Raw genomic sequence first — 27,168 nt, 5'->3', positions numbered from 1 at the left:
GCATATAAGAATAAGAATGAGCGTTTTACATAAAAATAAGGATTCCTGCTCATTGTAAAAAATAATAAAAATACTTTTTAAGTTGTTCCTAAAACTCTAAATAGATTGAAATATCTATGTTTGTAACGCATGATCAATATTATATGAATAATAGATTGTAAAATAAATAATATTTATAGTCTCAGGAATAAAACACTGAAATACAAATAACATATATAAAGTCTTAGAAAGGATTACAAAACGAATTGGAATACACATAAACGTAAGAGGAAATAACTTGAATACAGGAAAGTAACACACTAGCAAAAAACACTTAAAAGATGCCACATTAAACAACAACTTAGGGACTGATACATGTGGCTTTAGGAAATTAAAATACATTAACTAAAAACAGACAACACAGAAAACAATGCCAAATGAACATAGCCACCCTACTTTTCAACCTTAATCTTAGCAAAGTCAAGCATTTTCTTGCATGCAACAGAAGAACGGGCAACTTTAGTTGCCCTAGATGTGCTCGTTTCAGGTTGATCAAACTTGTTGGAGGCAACAGTTAAAGGTAGGACCTCAGTTGCCATAGAAGAGGCTATGTGAGACTGATCAATTTTCTTGCATACGACAGTGGAAGGCATGACCTTAGATAGAATAGATGTTCTAGTTTCAGCTGGAACAATTTCTTGGAATGCAACAATGGAAGGAACAACCTCAAAGGGCATAGATATGGGAGTTTCAAGTGGAACAACTTTCTTGCATGATACAGTGGAAGGCGCCACTTCAGCTGCTTTAGTAGTGATAGTTTTAGGCTTATTAACGACAACTACATAGCTGATAGAATCAACAAAAGGGGGGTCCAGAGGAACTTTTTTGCTGCCATCATCATCAGGGTTGCTATAGCTTACAAAAAACATGCTCTAAAATTGAATGAATAAATAAAATCAAAATAGAGAAGTAAATAAAATCAGAGAGTCAAAATAATAATATAAAAAATAAATAATGGAACGATATATATATATATTTGCATAAATGGACATATTTATGTAATATTTTGGTTTTATGAAACGTATGGTTTTTATTTAAAATTTATATATGTAAAAAATATATTATTAGATCAAAATTAATTGTAATAAAGTCAAAAAATACATTAATAGATTTATGTTAATAAATCTATGATTTTTATTTACAATTTATATATGTAAACAAATTAATTATTAGATCAAAATTAATTATCACAAAATTTATTATCTAAATTTACATGCGCATTAAATATACATTAGAAATTTTAATATTACATGACATTAATTATTTTATAATATAATTGATTAGTTGCTTAAAGCGTCATGTTAATAATGCAAAAGTCAGAGATTCAGTTCCATAAGTTATTAATTTTAAATTAATTCATAAATCATATTTTTGAATTATTTTTTTAAAAAATCATATGAACAATTACGGATTCCTCATCCAGGGTCTATGGGACTTACGGGATGTACCAGCAACGGTGCAGGGTACACCTAACAACCACCATTATTTTGTCACCCCTATCAATGACCCAAATTGGTTCCTCAAAATGCCAAGTCAAACAAATGGAAGGAATAAATTTTCTTACATTAGTAATCTTGGGGGACTATAAGGGTGTTTTTTTACTTATAAAAACAATTTTTCTCATTTTGCATAAATTCCAATGTAAAATCTTTGGATAAGATTAATGTGTGTGTACATCCCTATCACTTTCAATAGTTGAGAATCAATTCTGTATAGTTAATAAATAAAAAAACACGATTGCCAAATAAACATATAACACGCATGCATTTTTACGAGGGATTGAATGAGACAAACCCAGAAATATATTTATGTTGTACAGAGACTACGAAGTTTTGTTGCGTTCCTTTAGTACTAGCTGCTGCTTCTGCTTCTTTTGTCCCTCTGTTTTGAACTTGTGCACTATAGTTGGATGTTTTTATTTTTGATATATAACAATTTTATATTGGCCAAATGAGAATTTTGATCCCTTATTTATATATTTGATTTTAGTTTAGTCCTCTGAGATTGGAAAGATTCACTTTGGTCCCTTAAATCATCCTATTGAATCAGTTTATTATACTGACTTTGTCAACTTGATGACACTGATGATATGTGAGTGATTTTGTGTCACCACCCAACATTAATAATACAGTTAGTGAAAAAAAAACTAACGAAATGATTAATTTGGTCCAGCAGACACACTTTTAGGAATCAAAGTGATTTTTTTTTTAATTACAGGACCAAATTCAAACCAAAATTATAGATAAGGAACATAATTCTGTTTCAATCTTCTATAAACAAGCGTCTATGTTATTACTATTTAGATGAAGATAGGCTCAATACACTCCATGTTGGGTTGGTGTTGTTGGATTAATACAACCAAGCTTTGATTTAACATTAGTCTGTGTCATGCTCCACCTAAAGTTCACGTTGTAAGAAAATATATGAATTATGACCAATATTCAATTGAGGATTGGCTCTTGCACTGGCATCAATGATAAGATTAAGAAAGTTTCGGGTTTAAACGTGTGTTTGCATTATCTTGTCCTGTATTTTTTTTTTTAAAGTGAAAGTTTCTTAAGAAAAAATAACAAAATGATTATTTTTTTAAGAATTTCCAAATGTGCTATAAATTGTAGCCTCTTGGATATGCTTAGTCTAATTCTTACTCTACACTCTACATTCATGTTAGTTTTTTGAAGTATTGAACCAAAAACTTCATCCAAATCTCTCTCAATTGAGTCCATTTCACGAATAGTTCTAGCAATTTATTGTCAGTACTTTATGCATTACCAATGCTGCATTATGCAGTCACACATAAGTGTTCCAAAGAGCCCAAGAGAGAACCTATAACAAAGAAGATGCCAACACAAAGAAAATGCTTGAAGACGAAGAAATTAATGGGAATGAGAGAAAGAGAATGAAAGGAAAACAAAGAAGAGAATCTCACATGGCCATAAAACTATATTAGAATTCTTCCCTAGCTCTTTTGCACATAAAGAGACAAATTTACTTGCATTTGAAGCATATGATTTGCTTTATTTCATTCACATATATACCATCTCTTTAAAGTGAGAGCATCTATACAGATAACTGGAATCTTGCTTTTCCTTTCTTTCCACAGAATTTGGGTAGTTAAACATAACTTGAATATAATACATTGGCCATGTTTAACTGCTACATTGATGTGTACAAAAAACTATATACACAGATAGGACAATGACAACATTAATCGCATTTGGACTAAGTGAAAACGCACAAAAGCAATCTCTTACGTGACTTCTGAAAAATTACTAATTGTTCTTTTCTATTTTAGGAAAATATTTGAATGATGCTATAAAGTATTCAGACTAACTAAGTTACATCATTTGAAAATTTCCTAAAATAAAAATGTTCTCACTTTTCTTCCTTGTGTGATGAGTATTTATTTTTGTTAAAAGGGAAAATTAGAGGGGCAAATGTTTGCATCCTACTCATTTACATAAACATGGGTGTGGTCATAATTGGGAAACTGTGTTGATCAATTATCCTTCACTCACACTGCTTTACCTAATTTTAGCACACTCATTAAACAAAAGTACACAGCAAATAGAAGAAGAAAAAAACAAAAAAAGAAAGTGATAAATTTCCTGAAATATTTGCATTGATTTGGACAAGCAACAAGTAAACTTATTCTTGTAGTAGTAGCTGTTAGAAGAACTGGCTAAAAGCAGAGAGAATGAAGAAAGTATATAATAGCAATATTATACACATGCTATTCATATAAGCGGAGCAAAAGAATTAACAAAGATGCTCTCACATGCTTCATGGTAGAAGCTTTCTTTAATTAAGCAAACTCTCACACCTACCCTATAAATGGATGATTGCATGAACAGCTCTCTTCATTAACAACAATTTTTTCTCATTCTCTTCAATGGAGGGTCTTCAGAAATTCCTTCATTTCTTCTTTGTAGCTTCTCTTCTCATCAGCACTACAGCAATTTCAGATCACACTCCCAAGGTTCATACATATACACACACTTCCACTTTAGCTTATTATGTTCAATTTTGTTATATGCCAAATTCTCAAAAGCTTATTTTGTTCTATGCAGCCTTATGTTGTTTATATGGGAAATTCATCACCAAACAAAATTGGAGTAGAAAGCCAAATAGCAGAATCATCGCACCTACAGCTATTGTCATTAATTATTCCAAGGTTCATTATCTAGTTTATTATAACTTCACATTATTCACTTTTTATCTATAACCATAATCACCGTTGCAATCAAAATCAATTGAACTTATGGAATGAACATGTTTTTTTTTTGTTTTTTCTTTTCCATTTTCTCAGTGAAGAAAGTGAGAGGATTGCTCTAACCCACCATTTCAGTCATGCCTTTAGTGGCTTCTCTGCAATGCTTACAGAGAGTGAAGCTTCTGCACTGTCTGGTATTTGATCTTTGTCTTCTAGCTCCATTTTTTCCTTTTGTCTGCTCCAGATTCTTAACTTGCATGATTCTTTGACTTTTCTAATGTTTTGTTGGGAAGGCATTGTCAATATTCTTTTTTATGGTTATTATTTAATTAGAGACTTAAAGTCACTAGATAAAAAGAGCATTAATTTTAGAATATGGTTTTTTTGCTTAAAGCAAAATCAATATACTACTTATTATGTGGCTGGAAGTGAATTTTGGTGTCTATTGTATCTATTATTATTACTGTGCACTAATAATTTTGTTCACCAACCTTAACTACACTCACGATGATGTAAAAGACAGATGGGCAATAACTTTATGAGGAAAATGGATGATTTAAATAAATAAAAACGTATATTTAAGAGCTAAAATTAATAAATGAAAAAAAGAAGAATGTAAAACAACAATATCTTAATGGTTCCAAAATAGAGATCTGAACATAAGTGAGTTCTGTAGTGGGACAGGGTGGCACGGCCCCCAAACTTTTTCATTATTTTATATTTTTGGTTGTTGCATTTCAATATTTTATACATAAATATATGTGATTGTGTGCGTGGTATGTGGTTTTGTACTTTCAATTTTCACATAGAATTTTGTTCCTCTTTGTTATTAATAAAATAAAGAGTTAAATGTAATTTTTTTTCCTTCTCAAATTTTAATTTTCTTATGTTAAAATGAACATGTTTAGTTTTCTTACTTTTTAAATTTGTCATTTTAATCTTATTATTTTAAAATAAAGATATTTAATCACCCATTTTTATAAAATATATGATTTTGGTCTTTCCATAAAACTGAAAGCATTAATTATTATGCAATTAACTAATAAGATATAAATTAAACAAATAATTGATCTACAGGTTAAATATATTTATCATTTTAACAATTTTGTTTTTGAAAATAAGTAGAAAATACGAAAATATGTATTATTTGGCCACAAATAAATTTACTCTAAGTAAATTAATGTATATCAAATGCAAAGAATAAATTTTAGGGTGTTGTTAAACACTGATTAAAGAATTAATAGAAAAAATATTTTATTAAAAACTATATAAGAGCACTAAGCACATTTAAGAAATTATATGGGATGGCATTTTTAACGTATCTTAATAAAAAAAAATCATTTTATTTTTTAATAAATGTCCTAAGATGCCAATTAGCATTTACTTAAATTTTATCTGCCATAATTAATTTAGTATGAGTATAACTTTTGATTCTGTCATATTAAACTTTATAACAATCTTTGTCAACCATTGAACAAATGTGATCGATATTACATTTTTTTTATCGGTGCCAACGAGATCGGGGTAACTTATCAATCATGTAACATTGTTTAATTTACATTAAATTCTCTCTTTTTTTGTGCGATTTGCATTACAATATTACAAGTGCGAATTTGTAATATTAAAAATAATATAATACGTCATTAGTATATGATCGAGCTTCTTAAACATATTAGCAGAAATTTAATTTTTTAATGGTGCGTATGGACAAGATTACCTTACTTCTAGCAAAAGACAATACGATCAATAATTCATTTTATTGGATCTGAAAAAATATATTGAAACTAATAAGAATTTAAATATCCAGTGTTTTAGATTTTTCAAGATTTAACAAAACAATTTAATTAAAATATACTAATAATATAAAAATTTCTACACTGACATTTAATAGTGAATTATCATATGACTAAAAACTATTAAATGTTTCCCATAATTATTTTAAAAATATATTGAAAGCAATTTTTTATTAATTAACAGTGTAAAAAAAATTACACTGATAATGTATTAAAATTAAATTCCTCATTTTCTTAAAATCTATTTTATAGACAGAAATTATGAGGCTTGAGAGCAACGGATCTTGGCAGTCCATTGCCTCCATTGTAATAAGTATCTGTCCAAAAAAACAAAAAACAGAGTTCATGCACTTCATCTATTTTTTTTTTATAGATACTGTTTCATACAAAAAAAAAAATAATTCTGTGAAATGTTTTACAAAAACATTCCGTTTGACGCTAATGTTTCGCAACAAGTTTCATAATGTTAAATGATAATCTAGTGAATTTTAAAATATTAAGAATTATTTAAATGAAAAACATTTGAATAAAAATGTTATGTCTATTAATCATAATGACAACTTTTATACATAAATTTTTATGTACAAAAATTTTACACTTTAATTTCCTAATAAGTAAACCACACACACAAGTAAGTAGTCCATATACATTTTTTCTTTATTTTTTACCCTTAGTTCAGTACTACAGAAAAGCCAATTATGTTAATATAAATAACTGCAATAAAATTATAAAAATAATAATTATTAAACAAGTTAATTTATGATAGTGTTGATTTGTAAACAGGTCACGATGGTGTGGTGTCTGTGTTCCCTGATCCAGTGCTTGAGTTACACACAACGCGATCTTGGGATTTCTTGGAATCAGAGTTGGGAATGAAGCCTTATTATAGTCATGGCACTCCCACATTACACAAACACCCATCAACTGATATCATTATTGGTGTTATAGACACAGGTAACTTAATAATTCTGATTTCATATTCGCTTTGTCATTTTCAAACGTCTACGTCCTAAATTGGGTATTTTAGGTCAAATTAATCTATAAGCTCCTGTCTTATTTGGAAAGTTAAACCCATAGAGTCGGTGATGGGAATATGTATTGAGTTATGTTTAAGCTATTTTTGAGATGTTATGGTCTACAAAATTAATATAAAGAAAATAGCAAAAACATAACTCAATACATATTGGGTGTGGATGGATTTATACAATATACACCGATGTATAAGTTTTTTTTTTTTAAATGTTGATATATAAGTTAAATTCTACAACCTCCTTCTAAAATAAAATAAGTATTGGATTAGATTATTTCACACATATAAAAAATTAATTAATTAATAATTTTATAAAATTAATCATATTAAATAAATAAAAAAGAATAATCTTAATATTATATTCAAGAATTTAAGTGATATTTATTAAAAGTATTGTAAAAAAAGTAATTAATTATAATTTTTTTCTTAAATATGACACTTATTTTACGATGGAATAGTAATAAGTAATTTATTGTAATTGGGTTAATCAATTTTAAAATTTATCAATTTGATAGTTGACTCATTATAATTGGGTTAGTAAAAACGAATTTGAACGATTCAATCCAAACCGTTGAATTATAAGTTTGCGAATCGATTTTTACCTATTTGCATCCCCTAATGTTTTATAAGATTAAAAAGTAATTAATTTTAGAAAAATAGGAACTTATTAAATTTTTAAAAATAATATAAGTAATTAATTTAACCTTTATTTTACTACTAATATTAATTACTATTGCACTTTGCATTGATGTAAAATAAAGGAAAAACACTGATCAATGTTTAGGAAGAGAATTAACTACAATATTCAAGACATTTAGAAGTCTTTAATGTAAATTAATGTGAGTATTACTGAATACTTTTTTTACTGAATACTTTTGCCTACCATTAATAAAATGTATTGACTACGCATTGTCTTACTTTTTTTTGAAGGAACTCATTGTCTTACTTAAAAGATATAAATAAATTAAGAAATGGAACTTTTATAGCAAAAGGATTATTAGTACAGATAAGGTTATGCCAAAGGCAAAATTATTACCTTCTTTATCCTCACAGATTAATTTAAGTGCATTCCAACTAGATTTGGCTCATTGCGCGGCATTACTTGACACGACTCTTTTTGTCACACCACTTCACTGTACATAGTCAAATAAAATAATTTTAGATATAAACCCACCTAAACTTCACATGCATTTAAAAGAAAAATCTAAAATAAGGTACAGTGATATAATTGTTTTATTCCTTGTTTTATAATCAATTTATTCATAATATTGGTTTTGAAAATAAATCATCAAATATAATTTTGTAATAAATATTCCCCTATCTACCAAGAATTTAAAATCTCGATAAAAGCAGAAATCTACGTGATCACAAAGCGTGAAGATGGGGATGGGTTTAGATAGTTGGCATGATGTTTTAGATTTAAATTTCTTTAACATTATAGTACACAAAAAAGAGAGAAATAATTAGTTTAAATGTTTTTTAATTCATATAAATAAAGTAATGTTTGATTTTAATCTTTCAAAATTAAATCTTCCCCTTTTATTCCGTGATTCATGCAAACGTGTCATATGATTTCTATCTTCATAAACAAGAGACTAAAAGAGATGATTTTTTGTGAATTACAAAAACCAAATAGGATATATTTTCATAAACAAGAGATTATCTTAAAACAAGATGGCTTATTCTATAGGGACTAAAAATTAAAATTATCTTATTTAAAAAAAAGATTAAAAACATATTTAATTAACTCCGAAAGCTTCAATACGGTTTTATTCAATCAATTAAACTTCTTTGTTTATTATACCCCCTTCTGAATATATATAAATGGTTATAATCTTAGGTTATTAATTGTTAAAAATTAAATTATAAGAACTTATTTGCTGAAGAGTTAAAGTCAATGATCCCAAAAACCACATTAATATTAATTTAAAGTTTTAAGATTGGATATTGCATTTTATTTCAGTTAACTGAGTTAAGCACATGATCCTAGTGATAGGACACAGAAGGGTGATAATATTAACTCCGTGTTGTGTTTGATTCAATTGATAAGAATAACAAGAAATAAATAAATAAAACACTGAAATAGTAATTGCAAGTTACAGGGGACAGTACCTAACCAGCAACCACAGTCATACCCAAATGTTTACGGTGAAAGTGAATTGTGGCTTCAGACAAACTTTATTTGCAATGTTAAGAGAGAATTTTAGCCAACCACTACTCTTAGGTCTTACCCAAAAATGAATCTCCTAATTATGTTTGTGAAATATTGAGTCAAAAACCAAAATGAGACAGCACAGTGTTGAATACCATACCATAGTAGCATGATTATGATATGGACCCCCAAAACATATGGTAGTCTTCTCATGTGAAACTGATTTGTCACCACTCACTACCACTTTTTAGGCCATTCACCACACTAGAACCCTTGTGGTTGAGGCCTATTGACAGTTGCAGCATCAACATCTATTGTGTATAAATTGCAACTCATTCTGGCCCACAACTAGCTGTTATGATTGCAACCACATATTTTTTGTTTAACAAAGCACAATAACTACTCATTTTCCACCTCACTTTATGCCAACTGAAACCTTTACTAGCTTATCTTGGTATGTTGTGTCATACGGTGATATGGGTATCCTTTAAGAAGTGTGTGCTTATATTTAAAGCAGAGAGGATGTGAGGCTGGCCTCTTTAATGCAAGCCTCTTACTGAGGCTCAATGATGAGTTTGGCAAGTGAAAAAAATTATAGAAAGAAAACAGTAGGGATGTAATTAACTTTTCTCTTATAATTCTTCCTTTGATTTTCAAATCTAACAAAAAAAGCAACAAAGTGGGGCATGAGATAATTAACCTTTTCTCACCTAACTCTTCCTTTAATTTTACACCCTAACAAAAAAGAAACACCATTATTCTTAATATTTTTTTTAGTCGTTATAATTTTTTAAAATATTTCTATTTTTTTGTTGCTATTAACTTGTAATCCTACTTGATATGCCGAGGTGATCTTCTCTAAGCAATCTCAACACCTAGGTTGTGTTTAGGTTATCATTTGGTTGAATATAATCAATTTTTTTTCCATCCATCAACTTTGTTGCTTATTTATTGGGTGCCCGAAAAAGTGTAAAAGATTGATTGAAACCTCTTAAACGGTAAATTAACCAAACACACACTTAACAATAACAAATTATCGTAAAAATCAAAATGAAATAAATATACATTTACAGTATGTTTGGATGAGAAATTTTGAAATTTTAGAAAATTTTAAGTTTTAAAAATTTTAATTGCTTTAATTAAAATTCTTTCATTGTTAAAATTTCTTGTATGGATAACAAGATGGCTTGGTAGATAGTTAGATGAGCTTATCCCAAATGGAGGAGCAATCATCATGAACGCCACTCTCTTACAACCCCCATTCTCTCCTTTCCAACATGCCACCACCACAACCTCCCTGGAACCCCGTGACCATAAGCTTCTCTCCCTTCTTCGCAACTGCAAAACCAAAGAAGCCTAGCTTGCTTACTCCCACTCCACGCACCTCCCTAACCCCACCTGCCTCAGTTGCTTGGTCTCTCAGCTCTCTTATCAAAACACACTCTCTTCTCTCACGCATGCCCAATCTATTGTCATGCGCCTCCGCAATGAGCGCTAGCTTCACCACCTCGACGCCAACTACCTCAGCCTCCTCGCCATCTCCACCACCCAGGCCAACCACACTCTCTACACCGCTTCTCTCCTCCGCTCCATGCTCCACTCCGACTACCTCCCCCACGTCAAGGCCTAGATCGTCGTCATCGCCCGCTTTGCCTCCTCCCCTGACCATGGTTATGATCCTATCGAGACCCTCTGTGAAAACCGCTAGAAATTTTAGAATTTCTTCGTTTTTGAAAGAATTTAAAATTTTGAGTTTATAGTTAAAAACAAATTCCATTTTAAAATGCCTAAACCTTAAATTTCTTTTAAATGAGCATCCAAACAGATTATTTAGGTGGGGGGATTTTAAATCTTCTGGATAATTACTTTTTTCATTTTAATTCCCTCATCCAAACACACTCTTAATGATCATTTTAAGAAATTTACAAGGATTAAAACAACAAAAGAAATATATTAGAGAGAATAAACACATGATTAAGCTAATATATATAAAACTAAATTTTGTTTTTCTAACTCTTTAGGCTACATTTGGCAAACTAGCTTCACCACATGATGTGTAGAAAAACATATAACGTTTAGAACTTGAAAGTGAAATAATTTGAAAACTTTTCAAGCATTGCATTCAATTTCCTGCTGCTCCAAAACAACCAACAGAAATTGGGAAAACCTGAGGCACACGGATTTTTACATACTTTACATTAGTGGCACCACTCCCCATAAACCTATCCTTTTCTCCCACAATTGAATGATTAAGTTGGTATGTACAAGTGTAAAAGAAACAACTTTTCTTTTGGTTGCTTCATATCCTAGCTATAGTATTGAACCCTTTTGAAAAAGAAACCAAAAGGCCTTTATAAAAACTTGCCAAATTCCCCACATTTTCCTAAAAACATTAAAGGGAATTTCCCAAGTTACTTTTCTGGCTTTTCTCATATCACCATCCAGACACAGACACACACTTTCTCTAGGGAGCTTTACTAGAAATTTGTCCTAGCGTTGTATAGCTTGATTGTAGTACCCTTGGTGTCCCTTTAAGTTTAGAGCCACAGACATGATGGTGTGAAGTTGAAACAGCATAAAGATGCAATGAGGTGGCCCTTTTTAGTTTTTAACATTCTCAACTTGATCTTCTGAGAGTTTAGGGTCGTTTTAAATATGGAAATGTTTCTTGTTTTAGTTTAAGTGCAATTACAGGAGATATATGATTGATCTAATGGTTGGAAAAAGGTGAAAGGAGAAGGAAAAGAAAAAAAGTCATGGGTTTGAATTTTAACAAAATTAATAAACTAGCATTTGCGGATAAAAATTAAAAGTGCAAATACATCACAAATTTTTCATGAGAAAATAGTATATGTTCTGACATTGTAAAGAGCTTTTGCGATATATAATGATTTATAATTGATTTACAGTATAAAAACTTTTATACTGTAACGCATAGAAATTAATGTCCAATTTTATTTTGTTTCTTATTTTTATAAGTTTGTATAGGTAACATTGGAAATAAAAATGAAAACAATAAAAAGTTGTTTTGATTGTTTCCTATACAAACTTTTATATAGCCAAATCTTGCCATCCACTCAGTTGTTCCCGTCTCATTGCTTGTTTAAAATATATAAACCAAGTGATGTTGGGGGGTTTAGGAAATTATTGAAAGGGAAGGAACAAATAAAAGTGAAAACAACAAAACATTCTAAAATGGATAAAGCATCTTACATATCAAATATGCATATATATGCTTACACTGGGATATGTGACAAAATCATAGAATTATGTAGATGATAAAAATTGGAGCAACCGTAATTAGATGATAAAATTGTGTAGATTCGAGGTAATGTGAGTGGAGTGTGAATGTAGAAATATTCTTCTAAAATAAAATAAAAATGTAATCAGCTCCCTAGACTTCATGTGCTTTCACAAATTTTGAATAACTTCCCTCATTTTGAAACTTCTAAAATAAAAACTCTTCCTAAACTACATCCACTGCTGATGCATAAATTACAAATACCTTAATGTAGAGTTTGCATGTTACATATTACGAACAGTTTTGTTTGAATATAATTCAATTATTTTATAACATATGACGGTTCTGCATCTAGGGATATGGCCAGAGTCTCCTAGTTTCAGAGATGAGGGTATAGGGGAGATTCCTTCAAAATGGAAAGGTGTTTGCATGGAGGGTCGTGATTTCAAGAAATCCAATTGCAATAGGTGATCATCCATTCTCTTACAAATGTTTCTAATAAAAATGCTCATATCTATTCATAAAGTCTTCTAGTAATCATAATTTAACACTGACAAAATTACAAATTGATCATATGCTACACTTAAATTCTCTTTATAAAACTGCAGAAAATTGATAGGTGCAAGATACTATAAGATTCAGGCTACATCAGGTGACAACCAGACTCATATAGAAGCAGCCAAAGGTTCCCCTAGAGATACTGTTGGACATGGAACTCACACTGCATCAATAGCAGCTGGTGTTCATGTCAACAATGCTAGTTATTTTGGTTTAGCAAAAGGAACAGCAAGAGGTGGTTCACCTTCTACTAGGATTGCTGCTTATAAAACATGCTCAGATGAAGGATGCTCTGGTGCCACCATACTAAAGGCTATTGATGATGCTGTGAAGGATGGAGTAGATATAATCTCAATCTCTATTGGACTCAGCTCACTGTTCCAGTCAGACTTTTTGAGTGATCCTATAGCCATTGGAGCATTTCATGCAGAACAAAAGGGGGTCCTGGTGGTGTGTTCAGCTGGCAATGATGGTCCTGATCCTTTCACAGTTGTGAACTCTGCACCATGGATATTTACTATTGCAGCTTCTAATATTGATAGGAACTTCCAATCAACTATTGTCCTTGGAAATGGGAAATATCTCCAAGTAGGTTTCTTGATCTCTTCTTCCAAGCCAAAGAGAAGAATGGTTGATTTCTTAGCATGATTTCTTTTTCATGCACCAAAAACCTTAATTTTCTCCTTTTGTTTGTGTTGTTAGGGTACAGGCATTAACTTTTCAAACCTTACTCATTCAAAGATGCATCGTCTCGTCTTTGGAGAGCAAGTAGCTGCCAAATTTGTCCCAGCATCAGAAGCTAGGTACCTAATTGTGACTATTCTTGGCAAATTACTGTCATCCTCTTAAACCTAAAATAGCATAGTATTATTTCATGTGTTCCAATTTTGATGGTCATTTTTTATTGCCAAGAGATTATTGAAAAGAATGCAATAGGTAAAGTTAAATGCAATGCATAGAAATTTAACATTGATCTTACTATTTGTATATATTACAAGTACATTATACCAGCAAACAATGGCATTTTTGAAAGAAACACAGATTGAGATTGTACATATTATATAATAGAATCAGTACCACTCATACTAGATAAATGCAGATATTAGGATGTAAAGATTATACCTTAAAAAGGTAAGCTAATTGTTCTCTGAAATGCAGGAACTGTTTTCCTGGATCACTAGATTTCAACAAAACTGCAGGCAACATTGTTGTTTGTGTTAACGATGATCCAAGTGTTTCAAGGCGAATCAAGAAGCTAGTTGTACAAGATGCAAGAGCCGTAGGGATAATACTCATTAATGAGAACAACAAAGATGCTCCCTTTGATGCAGGTGTATTTCCCTTCACTCAGGTTGGCAATCTTGAAGGGCATCAGATCCTAAAATACATAAATTCTACCAAGTAAGCATTATCAACCTTCACATTTGTTGATTAGTGATTTGAAGTAGTTTTTCCCATGTCCTGTGTGCAAACAAGATTGCAAATTGTGTTATGCAAAAATGGTGATATAAAATTTTAAATGCATGTAAAGTGGTGGTTATCTAAAACAACTTTCATTGAAGGACAAATAATAATTAAACATACACACACATACACATATTTATGTTCATTTGAATGTAAAAGTTGAAAAATAATATGCTAGCTGTATGCTTAGTCTATCATCCCTCTGTTACAGGAACCCAACTGCAACAATTCTTCCAACAACAGAAGTTGCTAGATCTAAGCCTTCACCAATTGTTGCATCTTTCTCATCCAGAGGTCCTTCCAGCCTTACAGAAAACATTCTCAAGGTATTTTTCTGCCCTATATTCCTACATGAAGTTTTCATTTCATCCATTAACTCAAATCACATAAACATCTTGAGAACAATGCGCTGAATGTTTCTTTCACATTATGGAAAATTTGTTGTCCAGCCGGATGTCATGGCTCCAGGAGTTGGCATTTTGGCCGCTGTGATTCCCAAAAGTAAGGAACCAGGAAGTGTTCCAATTGGGAAAAAGCCATCCTTGTATGCCATAAAATCTGGTACATCTATGGCTTGCCCACATGTGACAGGTGCAGCAGCATTCATTAAGTCAGTACACAAAAAATGGAGTTCTTCAATGATCAAATCAGCATTGATGACAACAGGTACTAGACAAACGCCCTTATCTAGTCTTTTAAGGATGTGTGTGATGCCTTCTGAGCACATTTGAAAATTTTTGCTCCTGAACACATTTCTTTCTGTTTTCTAAAAGTTTGTCCACTTGAGTAGAACACTTGAAGAAAACATCTTCCAACTGTTTCTATTTTTGGGTTTTTGCAACACTTGTTTTGAAACAACTTTTAAAATTTAATAGATTTTGGATGATAGCTGAGTAGTATGGAATTGTTTTAGAAAACAAATTTTACCACAAAAAAGTGAAAAGAGAATCAAACATGTCCTTATGCTGTTTTGTTCCTATTCCATTCTTCAGCTACAAACTACAACAACATGAGGAAGCCTCTTACTAACAGCTCAAACTCCATTGCCGGCCCACATGAAATGGGAGTTGGGGAAATTAATCCACTCAGAGCTCTCAACCCTGGCTTAGTCTTTGAAACAGATGTGGAAGACTATCTCAGATTCCTTTGTTATTTCGGCTATTCACAGAAAATCATAAGGTCAATCTCTGAGACTAACTTCAATTGCCCAAAGAACTCCTCTGAAGACCTTATCTCCAGCGTCAATTACCCATCAATATCTATAAGTACACTTAAAAGGCAACAAAAAGCAAAAGTGATCACAAGAACAGTTACCAATGTTGGATACCTTAATGCCACATACACCGCAAAAGTGCGTGCACCTCAGGGATTGGTTGTGGAGGTCATCCCCAATAAACTTGTGTTTTCTGAGGGTGTTCAAAGAATGACCTATAAAGTCTCATTCTATGGCAAGGAGGCCCATGGTGGATACAATTTTGGGTCTCTAACATGGCTTGATGGTCACCATTATGTTCATACAGTATTTGCTGTCAAAGTTGAATAAATTTGCACACACATACACATATTTAAACAGGTCACAATATGTAGCAACATGATTGTGACATTCTTTTGCCTAACTTTATATTGTATGTATGCAGGAATGAGCTCCACATCCAACATACAAATGTCTCAATGAGACATTAATGTTATTAACTTGTGATTATTTGACCCTGTTGCATTTAATGAGCCTACAATAATAGAAACTTCATGATTTTGTCCAATTGTTGCTCTTGTCAAAATCAACGCTTATAATTTCTTGGTTCCAATTTCCAAAGAATAAGAGCCACACAAGAAATAATCACTACAGAATCAATGTCCCAAGTTATAAGTCAATAACTGTATAAAACAAGATATACTGTATATCACAAAATGGGATGGGAATTTGTCAGGTGATTCGTGAGAGTACTATTAAGAAATTTACTAGCATAACACAAAACCGCTATCATCATATACGAGTTCAATGATTAATTTATCTTTTAGTGTGTTAAATGCATGCAAAAACGCATTATTAAATTTAAACATAACATCATTTTGACAAAACTACTAGCCTCACACATGAGTTCAGTGATTAATTTCTGTTTCAGTAAGTTAAATACATTCAAACACACATCTTTAAAGTTAAACATGACATCTTTATTCAAAAGACCAAACAAGGGTTTAGAGATCTTACAAAAGTTATAAAACATTTTTTTGAAACACGAAACATCTTTATTCAAAATTCAAATTTAGGTTTAGCAGTTTTTTATTTTGATTCCTCTGGGTTAGCAGGTTTTTACATTTTTCTATTTTTAGTCCTGTAAGTTGCCATTTTTCTAATTTTAGTTATTGTAAGATATTTTGCTTGTTTTTAGTTTTTGTAAATTTGTATTTTTTCAATTTTAATTTTAATTTTTTCATTTATAATAAGTTCACGTTTTGAAAAAACACAAATTTATGAAATTGAAATTAGAAAAATGAACTTACATTGAACAAAAAGTGAAAAAACACTAAAACCAAAACATATTTAAGCAACAAAATTAAAAAAATAAATATCTATTTTGGTCCTTAAAAGTGTAGGCAATAATAAATTGATCCATTAAAAATTCAATTTAGTTTCATACCCAAACATTTTCAAGTTGCATTTTTTACACATTCTAAATTTAAATTTTTCATCTTTCATCCACTAAATTGTAGTGTGTCACCCTGCAGGAACCAAAATATAAATATAAAAGAAGATAAAATTCTAAATTTAGTTAACAAGTGATGTTTATGTCACGTATCACGTTTGGGTTATGACTGCATGAAAGATGAATTGGGAGAACCGTAAATTAAATTATTAAGAGATCAAATTCGGAAGATAAATTGAACGAACAAAAATAATTTTGCCAATATAAAAAACCAAATCACTACGTACCGAAGCCACTCTTGTTCTCTTTACGTGTCTTCTATGACTATTGTTCTAGTTCTAGGTGGGCTTCTGTTGCTTCAAACTAGGCATTACGACATCGTTTGACAGCATAGTCACTGCATCGTTATGGGCTTTCATGGAATGGAGCCATTCATCTCTAATAGGTAGCGAATGACCCAATCCGTGGTGGCTCCCATTCCCGACAACTGTTGTTGCATTTCGTTACTTTGAGAATCTGAAACGGCATGGCGTTTCGAACGCGTGCAGAGTGGCTTCGAGTGTGGTTATTCGAGGCTGCATCGAGTTCCAAGCAGAGTGATAATGCTAAGGCATGGAGAAAACATTTGGGAATCAACTGTTACAAATTATTATTTAATTTGATTTCTAAATTCTAAAAAAAAAATATAATGAATGTCTATAATCATTACTATTTATAAATAAAAACCCTTCTATTTCAATGTTATTGTTTTCTACACTAATTTGATAAAAATGATCAAATTGATTCATTCCTAAGAATTTAAAGAACATTTGAAACTTTTAAAAATTTAAATATCAAATTAAATCATTTAAAATAATTTAAAAATCAAATTGATCATTAAATGAAAACATTTACTAGAAATTATCTTTGGTGACTTGATTGGGTGGGCAAGCAAGCATGTGGCACAACACAAAAAACTTTTTTGTCACCATGATATTTAACTCGTTGGGAGTGGTGACTGGTCTTTGACAAAGATAGTGAACGTACATAAAATAAATATTTTTTTAATATGATTTATTCCAGAAGCACAACAAAAATGATATGATCAATATTCATTTATGATCATGTTATCTTTGTTATGCAAAATTTGACTAAGTTATGAAAATTATATTTCAATATACATGTCTTGAGATTAGTAGTTGAGATTAGTGGAAGAATCTCTTCAAAAGCAATCAAAATATGATAAAAAAAATTCGAGAAAGTTGATTGTGTAATTGAATGGAGTTATTTTGACTGAAATTGATAATTTCATTCATGCATGTGAGATTTGAAATGGTTGGGGAGCAAGGTATTTTTTTGGCAATCAAAGTACTAGTTTGACAAGATTGCAAAAAAGGTATACAAAGACAATTTCAGTATCAGATCAATGTATTCAGAAAATGGTTGTACATGTGTCGAAATCATATAATTTGAACGTTAGTATTTAGAAGTCTATAAATAAAATTGTTGATTACCAATTTTGAGAGGTCTTTGGGTAGCCTACTAGTATGGTTTTAAGAAGCTAATTGTTGAATATGATTCACATATGTAGTGAATCTTATTAAATAGACTAGGCCAACAATGTACCTTTGCCATGCATTGATAACAAATATTCATCGTATCATATGTAGATTTCACCAATTCTAGATTTCTCATATCCTTTGAGTGGGCAATCAAGTTGTTGATTCACTTTCAAAGTTTTGATTTTCTTTGCCTTATAGTATTCAAAATTTTATGAATGTTCCTTCCTTTCTTTTGCCCCCTTCATGGATGATTCATAAAAATTGGCTTTTAACTCTCCGGTAAGACTTCAAAATATTTCCATAAGTTTGAATTCTTTGAACCAGCTATAAAACTAATTCTCAATTTGAAACTTTATCACACTTAAAGCACTTTGCTCCATATGAAAATGATACCATACTTTTATATATATATATATATTCTTTTCTTTTTCTTTAACCCAACTATATAATGTTTACAAGATTTCTATTTTCCTTTGAATTCTTTATATGATTATATATCAATATTTTTTAATATTAAAATTTGGGTATACTATACTTTTTTTTTTATCAATTTGTAACTTTGGCCTTTTAGTAGTTTTTTACTCAAATTTTGTCTCTTAATTTTTGAATTGTTATAGTTAAGTTCTTTTGCTAATTTTCTTTTGGAAACATCTTTTATGAACTTGTCTTGGAAACGTTAACAACACATTTTTAATATATTTAATTTATGGATTTGTTAATGTAGATATCCTTATTTTTTTAGTATGAGTGTGTTAACAAATTATATTTTTAGTATATTTTAAAATATTCTCTACTTATAATTTGTTATTGCAATCATATTAAAAAAAATGAGATTATGTACTTTAACACAAGCATCAGAACAAAGTATTCTAAGCTATTTTATGATGAGCAAGGGGAAGAGAGGCACTCAGTGTCTCTCTAGATTTTTTAAATAATACAAAATAGAAGTTAAATATAGTTAATAAAAAATGAGAATAAAAAATTAAAAGTTAATGTCAGTTAAAAAGAAAAAAATTAAGAAATATTTAAAGGTAAAATTATTTGATGAAAGTGAAGAGTGATTAGTGAATGATTAATTAATTTTGATTAGTGGATTAGTTTTAATTTGTATAATTAAAGAAAATTAATTATTATTACTACTTTAATATTATTAAGAATAAAAAAAAGTTTTAAAATATATGAAGACAAAAAATAATTAAAAAAATTATATTCTCTTTGGTAAAAATAATTTGCTTGCTAACATTATTCATTCTAAAAATCTAAGGTGCGCAGGTTATCAAAATCCTTTAATTTATATTAGTGGCATTTCGTAGTTTTTTTCTTCGACAAATTTTTTCTTCTTCTTCGGAGTGATCTTTCATATTTAATTTAATAAGTCTCACCTGATTTTGTAAATCCCAATAAATCTTTAAATCCTTATTTTTTACCTGGTTTGGAACTCAAACAAATTAATGAAGTTTGAAATGAAATTAATGAAGTTTGAAATGAGATGGTAGTAAAAATTTAGAGTTAGAAGAAAGAGAAAATCTAGAATTTAAATAAAAGAAGATTTAAAATAGTTCAAATTCACAAAACCATTAAAATGAAAATGAGAATTCAGAAATTTTAAATAAAAACCATTCAATGAGAAAGACCTTAATTGAAACATTTCTTTAAAATATTAATGGATTAGATTCAAAGTAAAAAAAAATTATTGAGAAATAAACGAATTGTACTGAAAATATATTTTAACATATATTTTTTAAAATAATTATTTATTGGTAATAAAATTTCATTGTTCAAAGTTGCAAATTGCAATAAGGTTAAAAATAACAAAAACTGGAAATCTACCCATTTCCTTGTGCCTTTTATTTCGTTCCCAATTCCTCTGAATACCAAAATGGCAACTCTTACATCAATACTACATTCCAAAATAGCGTATTTCCTTTACAAATTCTACCACCACTCTCTAGTTCCAAAGCCTCAAAAGTCAAATCCTCGCACAACAACATAAAATATGTTTCATTGGTAAAATTTCTCTCTTTAGATTTCAGATTCTTACAAATTGAGGGTGTCTCTATGTTTTCTTCACGAAGTTTCCTTTTTGATCCATTTTTCCTTCTGGGTCTTTTGTGCTAACCATTTTCTCCTGAACAGAGAATCTTCAACTTCAGGGTTTCATGACCCTTCTGCACTGACTTTTCTTGTTGGTGAATTGTTTGATTAGTAAAGGCAGAGTGATGATGTTAAGAGTTGGTATTGTTCATATCTGAAGGTAAAAAAAGAAAAAAAAAAGTGAGAATTTTTCAGCTTGTTAAGCTTGATTTTGTGTTGTTAGTGTAAAAAAGGGTGTGTAATGGAAGAAGGGTTGTGTCAAAACTCAATTCCTGGTTCAGGTTTTGTTGATAAAACTAGGATTGTAGAGGCTAAACCCCTTCGTAGTTTGGCACCTGTGTTGCCAAAATCTCTTCAATCTTCCTTCTCTGGCCGGTATCCGTCTGTCTTTCCTCCATTTGTTTTGTTTGATGAACCTCAAGAGTCTCAACCATCACCTGCTCCCATGCCGGCTCCATTAAGGTCCTATAGGAATCCACTAGATGAAGAAGAAGCCCCTCATGGATCCAATGGAGAGACTTCTTCACCCATGGAGGGTCTCAACGGTAATAGCGTTGACAATAGCCAAAAGCGCGCTGTGCCGCCTATGCACAGCTGCAAATATTCCCAAAAGAGGAGTAAGAAAACTAAGGAGTCACAGTTTGATTTGAGTCCTTCAGTTGGTGGTATCAGTGTGGCCACAAGGGAAGATGGTGATCGCGAATTGGTTAATCTTGTGCTCATGACTTATGATTCTCTTCGGAGAAGGCTCTGCCAACTTGAAGATGCCAAGGAGTTGAACACAACGATGGCAATCAAGCGTGCAGATTTAAGAGCAAGCAATGCGATGACAGTCAAAGCATTTAGAACAAACACGAGGAGGAGAGTAGGAGCAGTGCCTGGGGTTGAGATTGGGGACATTTTCTTTTTGCGGATGGAAATGTGTCTTGTGGGTTTACATGGCCAGTCGATGAGCGGAATTGACTACATGACCATCAAGGATGAGCTTCAGGAGGAACCAGTGGCTCTAAGCATTGTTTCATCAGGAGTATATGATAATGACGCCGAGGATAATGATGTTTTAATTTATACTGGTCAGGGTGAGAACTTCAACAAGAAAGATAAACACGTGATTGATCAGAAACTTCAAAGGGGTAATCTTGCTTTAGATAGAAGTTCACGACGCCACAATGAAGTAAGAGTCATCCGGGGTTTGAGAGATGCTGCCAACAAAAATGCAAAAATTTATGTCTATGATGGTCTGTATAAAATCCAGGATTCTTGGATAGAAAGAGGGAAATCTGGTGGTGGTGTATTTAAGTATAAGTTTGTTAGATTGCCTGGACAATCCAGTGCTTTCGCTGTTTGGAAATCGGTTCAGAAGTGGAAAATGAGCTCAAGCACATCTTCAAGGACTGGTATTATTCTTGCAGACCTCTCTACAGGAGTTGAGAGTATTCCTGTATCACTTGTCAATGAAGTTGACAATGAGAAGGGCCCTTCTTTTTTCACTTATTTCCATTCTCTCAGAGATCCAAAACCATTCAGTTTAGCACAATCATCATATGGCTGCAACTGTAACAAAACATGTGTCCCTGGGGATTTGAGCTGCTCTTGCATTCAAAGAAATGAAGGTGACTTTCCATATACTGCAAATGGTGTCCTAGTGAGTCGGAAACCATTGGTTCATGAGTGTGGCCCATTGTGTAAGTGTTTTCCTAACTGCAAGAATCGAGTATCCCAGACTGGTTTGAAGCACCAAATGGAAGTGTTCAAAACAAAAGATAGAGGGTGGGGACTTAGATCACTGGATCCTATACGTGCTGGTACTTTTATTTGTGAGTATGCAGGAGAAGTTATTGACATTGCCAAGGTAAATAAGAATAGGGGATATGATGATGAGTATGTTTTTGATACAAGCCGTATTTACGATACATTCAAATGGAATTATGAACCTAGCTTATTGGAAGAAATAAGCTCAAATGTCTCTAGTGAGGATTATGATATACCGTCTCCTCTAATTATCAGTTCTAAGAAATTTGGAAATGTGGCTAGATACATGAATCATAGTTGCTCCCCAAATGTTTTCTGGCAGCCAGTCTTGTATGCAGAAAATAATCAATCCTTTCTTCACATTGCATTTTTTGCCCTCAGACACATTCCTCCTATGACAGAGTTAACATATGATTATGGCTGTTCTGGTCATGCTGATGGTAGCAGTGCACCCAAAGGGAGAAAGAAATGCTCATGTGGATCATCAAAATGCCGTGGTTCTTTTGGTTGATGTTTTGTTGCAGTTGCTGATGGACAGGCATGGTGCTGGCAAATGTATTCACAGCTAAAAGGTTTGTGGTTCTAATGCATGTTTCTAAAATACTTGCTTATTTATCGAAGCTTTGTAACAAATACATTTTAATATGTTTAGTAATGATCTCCAAGGATCAAACTTTAGATCATTTGGTCATAGAGGCATTGATATATCATGTCAAATGTCATGAATCAACTATGCAATAGCTTAAATTGTCATACGAAGACACATGATTGGTTTTATATTATACATATTTTTTTGTCTATAAGCTTTTGAACAAGGTTGTAACATGTTGAAATAGAAATGTTTTGCCCTTGGTGTGCCTTGTTGCCAATCGTTACGAAGTTGGTCCCATGCTTGGTTGAAAAGGGAGGGTCATGTTAGGTAGTTGATAGCCAGTGTAAAACTTTGTTGACTGTTTATAACATGGACTGAAATTATATTGTGTTAATGATAGATTGTTACTAAAAAGTAACATGTTGTATGGCTATAGTACAGTTAGGGAGCAATGTTTGCTGCTTCAGTGTTGAATGCAGTGAAAAATAAGCAAGGGTTCCACCACTTTCTGAACATGTGCGGGTAAAGCAGCTTGGGGAGAGATTATCTAACTTAGGGTTTGGATTCTTGATGTACTTGTTAATATGAGGGTAATGAGAAATTGCTGTGACAGAAGCCCATGGTGCCAAATAAAGGATTGAAAGTAAATGGCTTTTTTAGATGAATATTTTTAAATTAGATGTGGTATGCATAAGGAAGGGCTAACCATTGGATGGATTCGGAAGGTAGCCGAGGACACACTCAGCAAATCAAAAGGCTTTGGACTTGGACCTAAGGAGAAAGGTCTTGGTGGTGGGATGCTAGTATTAAAGAGAAGGTTAGTGTTGTTGCAAGGAATTTATGTAATGATGATTTTTTTGTTACATATTTATGCAAGAATGATGAGAGAAAAAAAAAAAACATAATGTAGCTATACTGGATACTAAGAAGGTTAAGTGAAACCTAAAGCTTTTGAATGATTATACTAATCTTTAGGAACCACACATGGGACAAAGAATTATGTATAGGCTTAAGTTATGGCAGAAAAAGAAAAACAAGAGACTTAAATCAAGTGAAATGCATTTGGAACAAAGGTAAAGTCTTAGCTTTTAAGTGAGATATCCACATAAGTTGGGAGAGTTGTTTTCTCAAGTTATTTTACGAAGGGCATGCAACATTAAGGGACTCAGAATATTTTATACAATACAGTGGAGTTGATGACAAATATGATACTTATTGTAAAATTTACAAGTGGAGGCAAAAGAAGCATCAAAGAGGATGGGCAATGGTAGAGCAGTCGGACCAAATAAAATATCTATTGAAATTTGGAAATGTCTAGTTAAGAATGAACATAGCAAAGTTTTATAAATATCAGAATATTGTGGTGAATTAGTGGAAATATAACAAAATATAAAAGCTTAGGAATGAATGTGTTAAGACAAAAAGTCAGAGTACCACTTATTGATGAAAGATGATAGAATTTCACCTTAGATGGTTTGGTCATTTGAGAATAAAGACGAATAAAAGCTCCACTATGAAGATGATCAAAGATGATCTGATACTAATATGCTGGATACCTACTAAAAAATGTAAGAATCTGTTACATCTGAATTCTCCTTGATACATATTTGATTCAATGTGAGAAATTTTCAGTTTTCTGATCTGTAAATTTTCCAGTTTCTGAAATCTGTTACATCCCATACCAATCCACATCTTCTCTTTACTTATTCCACTAAATACCGAATGTCTGAAGACAGAGCACTAGCTACACCAACTGCCCACACATGCTTACACAAGACTACTGTATTACCTCTGTCGGACTGCCTTCTACATGCACGAGATGCCAACTGCCACGGGTTCAATTTTTTCCTTTATACAGTTTGATGCTTTACAATACGTTATAGCTACTGAGTCACCAACTGCCTCATTTGATGAATTTTTGTTCTATAATAGATTATATATGGAATAAACTTATATGTTCTTAGAATTTAAGTTTAAAGACCTAACTTAACTCCACAAAACTGGCTTGACAAGTGAGGACTACCCAAGCCATATAAAGACTACATTGGTCCTATCTCTAGTCAATGTGAGATCTCAACACTCCCTTCATGCCCAAGACTTAACTGTGGACAAATGGGAGGTGGACCAATAACAACACCTTCACACTTGAGAATAAACATCTATAGCATAGAGCATAGACAAATACAAGTAGCCCAATAACGAATCTAGCATAGACTTTGATACTATCTTAGAATTTGGACTTATGGCCAAACTCAATTCCACAAAACCAGCTTTTAAGGTGATGATTGCCCCAACCTTTATAAGGAGTGGACCTTTGGAGCATGGACAAAGGCGAGTAGCCAATAGCAACACCCCCTGATGCCTAGAAATAAACATCTAGAGTGGATACAAATATGGGTGATCCAATAACACCCTTTTATGTCTAAGAAAATACATCTAGAGTGTAAATAAGTATGGTTGGCCTAAGAGTGAATCTAGGATAGACTCTGATACTGTTTTAGAATTTGAGTATAGGTCTAATATAACCTCAAAACCAGCTTGTAAGGTGAAGATTGTCTTAGTTTTTATAAAGACTAAATTGGCTATATATATCTAATTGAAACTGGATTTCAACATATACCATATTAAACTAAACTAGACTCAACATACATACATTTATTTGTGTGCATATATTGTATTATTATATTATGCATTTATATGTATTATATGTTTTTGGTTTTGTTTTTTGGACTTTGTAATTATATATTTATGTTGTATTGTATTTATTATGTTTTATAAATTTTAATGCATATTTATGTACATATTTTACACTTACTGTCCTATATTTTTTGGGAACAATCATATCGCTGCTGTATCAGATAAGTTTCATATTAGATTGTCGTATTGATTTGTGCATCATGGGTGATAGTCTACTAAATAGAGTAGAGAAAGACCGAGAAAAACTAAAGAGAAACATTTGAAATAGACTTATTTTTATGGGTATGTGAAGACTGAGCACACCGGCTTTTTTTAATTCATGTAGCTGATTCCACCTAATCAAGAAATGCTTTTGTTAGTTGTTTTTTTTGGTACTATTGTGCTTGTGCATTTGTGTCAGACTAGTGCAACCTCCCTTGTTAATTTAAGTTTCCTCATTTGTCTTCATGCAAGATTTTCGTTTTTGATTTATGGAGCATATCCAAAATTTTGGGAATGTGCTATGCAAGTGTGCTTCTCAGTTGTATGTGCTCATCTAAGCAAAGGATAATGCTTTCATTATCTACCCCATTGAGGCTTTCTATCTTTCTGTCTTATGCTTAATCTTATCCTTTTCAATTTGATAAACAGATGGGGACATTCAATGTGAAGGCCAGATACAGCTTGGAAGTTCCAACTTCGCTGATGCTTGTTTCCAAATATGGTTGTCAAGGGTGGATGTACTCGATTAAAAGTTAACCATGTTAGTCCTTAGGCATGGCTCTTTCTTGGCTTCTACTTGTAGTTAGTGACTTTTGATCATCTTACCCCATTCCTAGTTTTGAGGGGAAAAAGTTTTAGTGAGCAGCTTGTGTAAAATTATTGTTGTAGGGAATGGCCATGAGTACTTGAAAATATCATTAACATGCATATCTTTGTACCCTTTTGGCTTTTGTAATTGTAATAGAGTTAGTGTTGATGTTGATTAGAAGGCTAGAACTATATATCATATTTTGGATTCTAGAAACTATTTTGTTAAAACATGCTATGTATCTTTTCTATGCCAATTGAATTGATCTGAACTCATCCTCTTGGCTCCTTTCACTGCAATTTATATTGTTTATTAGAATCACCATTAAGGAAAATTTGTAACTATCAAACTCTACCAACTCGATCAATGAGCTTATTGCCCACAGTTGAAGATGGTTGTTACCATTTATTGGTGATGCAACGTGTTATTCTCTGCTTCATAATAGTTTAGATATTTAATTTTTTTTCTTTATTTAACAGGTACCTGATACCCTTTTTCTGGGCCTAGTAGAAAGGTCCAAAGCAACTTTCTTGACCCATTTCTTTTCACCCCCTTATCTAAGCACAC

At 31.7% G+C, this 27,168-nt stretch overlaps 2 protein-coding genes and 1 long non-coding RNA gene across 4 annotated transcripts; 2 read left to right on the top strand and 1 right to left on the bottom strand.

Moving 5' to 3' along the window:
- Positions 1-3,436: 3,436 nt before the first annotated feature.
- On the top strand, positions 3,437-16,250 carry LOC100809885 (CO(2)-response secreted protease). Its single transcript, XM_003541514.5, has 11 exons — positions 3,437-4,018; positions 4,110-4,213; positions 4,349-4,446; positions 6,829-6,999; positions 12,824-12,935; positions 13,077-13,614; positions 13,729-13,829; positions 14,185-14,427; positions 14,702-14,816; positions 14,940-15,156; positions 15,483-16,250. Exons 1-11 carry the CDS (start codon positions 3,932-3,934, stop codon positions 16,031-16,033), a joined length of 2,337 nt encoding a protein of 778 aa, XP_003541562.1. The 5' UTR covers positions 3,437-3,931; the 3' UTR covers positions 16,034-16,250.
- Positions 13,609-17,714, bottom strand: LOC112998790 (uncharacterized). Its single transcript, XR_003263956.2, has 3 exons — positions 17,423-17,714; positions 14,149-14,487; positions 13,609-13,877 (listed from the first exon to the last, which is right to left on the bottom strand). It is a non-coding gene; the product is annotated as an uncharacterized lncRNA (long non-coding RNA).
- Positions 17,715-20,519: 2,805 nt separating this feature from the next.
- LOC100800651 (histone-lysine N-methyltransferase, H3 lysine-9 specific SUVH1) lies at positions 20,520-26,767 on the top strand. Of its 2 annotated transcripts, none has more exons than XM_041008217.1 (3): positions 20,520-23,094; positions 24,771-24,949; positions 26,442-26,767. In XM_041008217.1, exon 1 carries the CDS (start codon positions 21,012-21,014, stop codon positions 23,031-23,033), a length of 2,022 nt encoding a protein of 673 aa, XP_040864151.1. In that variant the 5' UTR covers positions 20,520-21,011; the 3' UTR covers positions 23,034-23,094; positions 24,771-24,949; positions 26,442-26,767. The 2 variants fall into 2 exon arrangements, with proteins under 2 accessions (XP_040864151.1, XP_006594345.1); XM_006594282.4 differs by lacking the exon at positions 24,771-24,949 and having other exon boundaries at positions 20,523-20,683; positions 20,813-23,094.
- Positions 26,768-27,168: the final 401 nt, after the last annotated feature.

This window comes from Glycine max, chromosome 13, assembly GCF_000004515.6.
Source record: "Glycine max cultivar Williams 82 chromosome 13, Glycine_max_v4.0, whole genome shotgun sequence".
NCBI classification, from domain to species: domain Eukaryota; kingdom Viridiplantae; phylum Streptophyta; class Magnoliopsida; order Fabales; family Fabaceae; genus Glycine; species Glycine max.
This window is presented reverse-complemented; position numbering and strand designations above follow the sequence as displayed.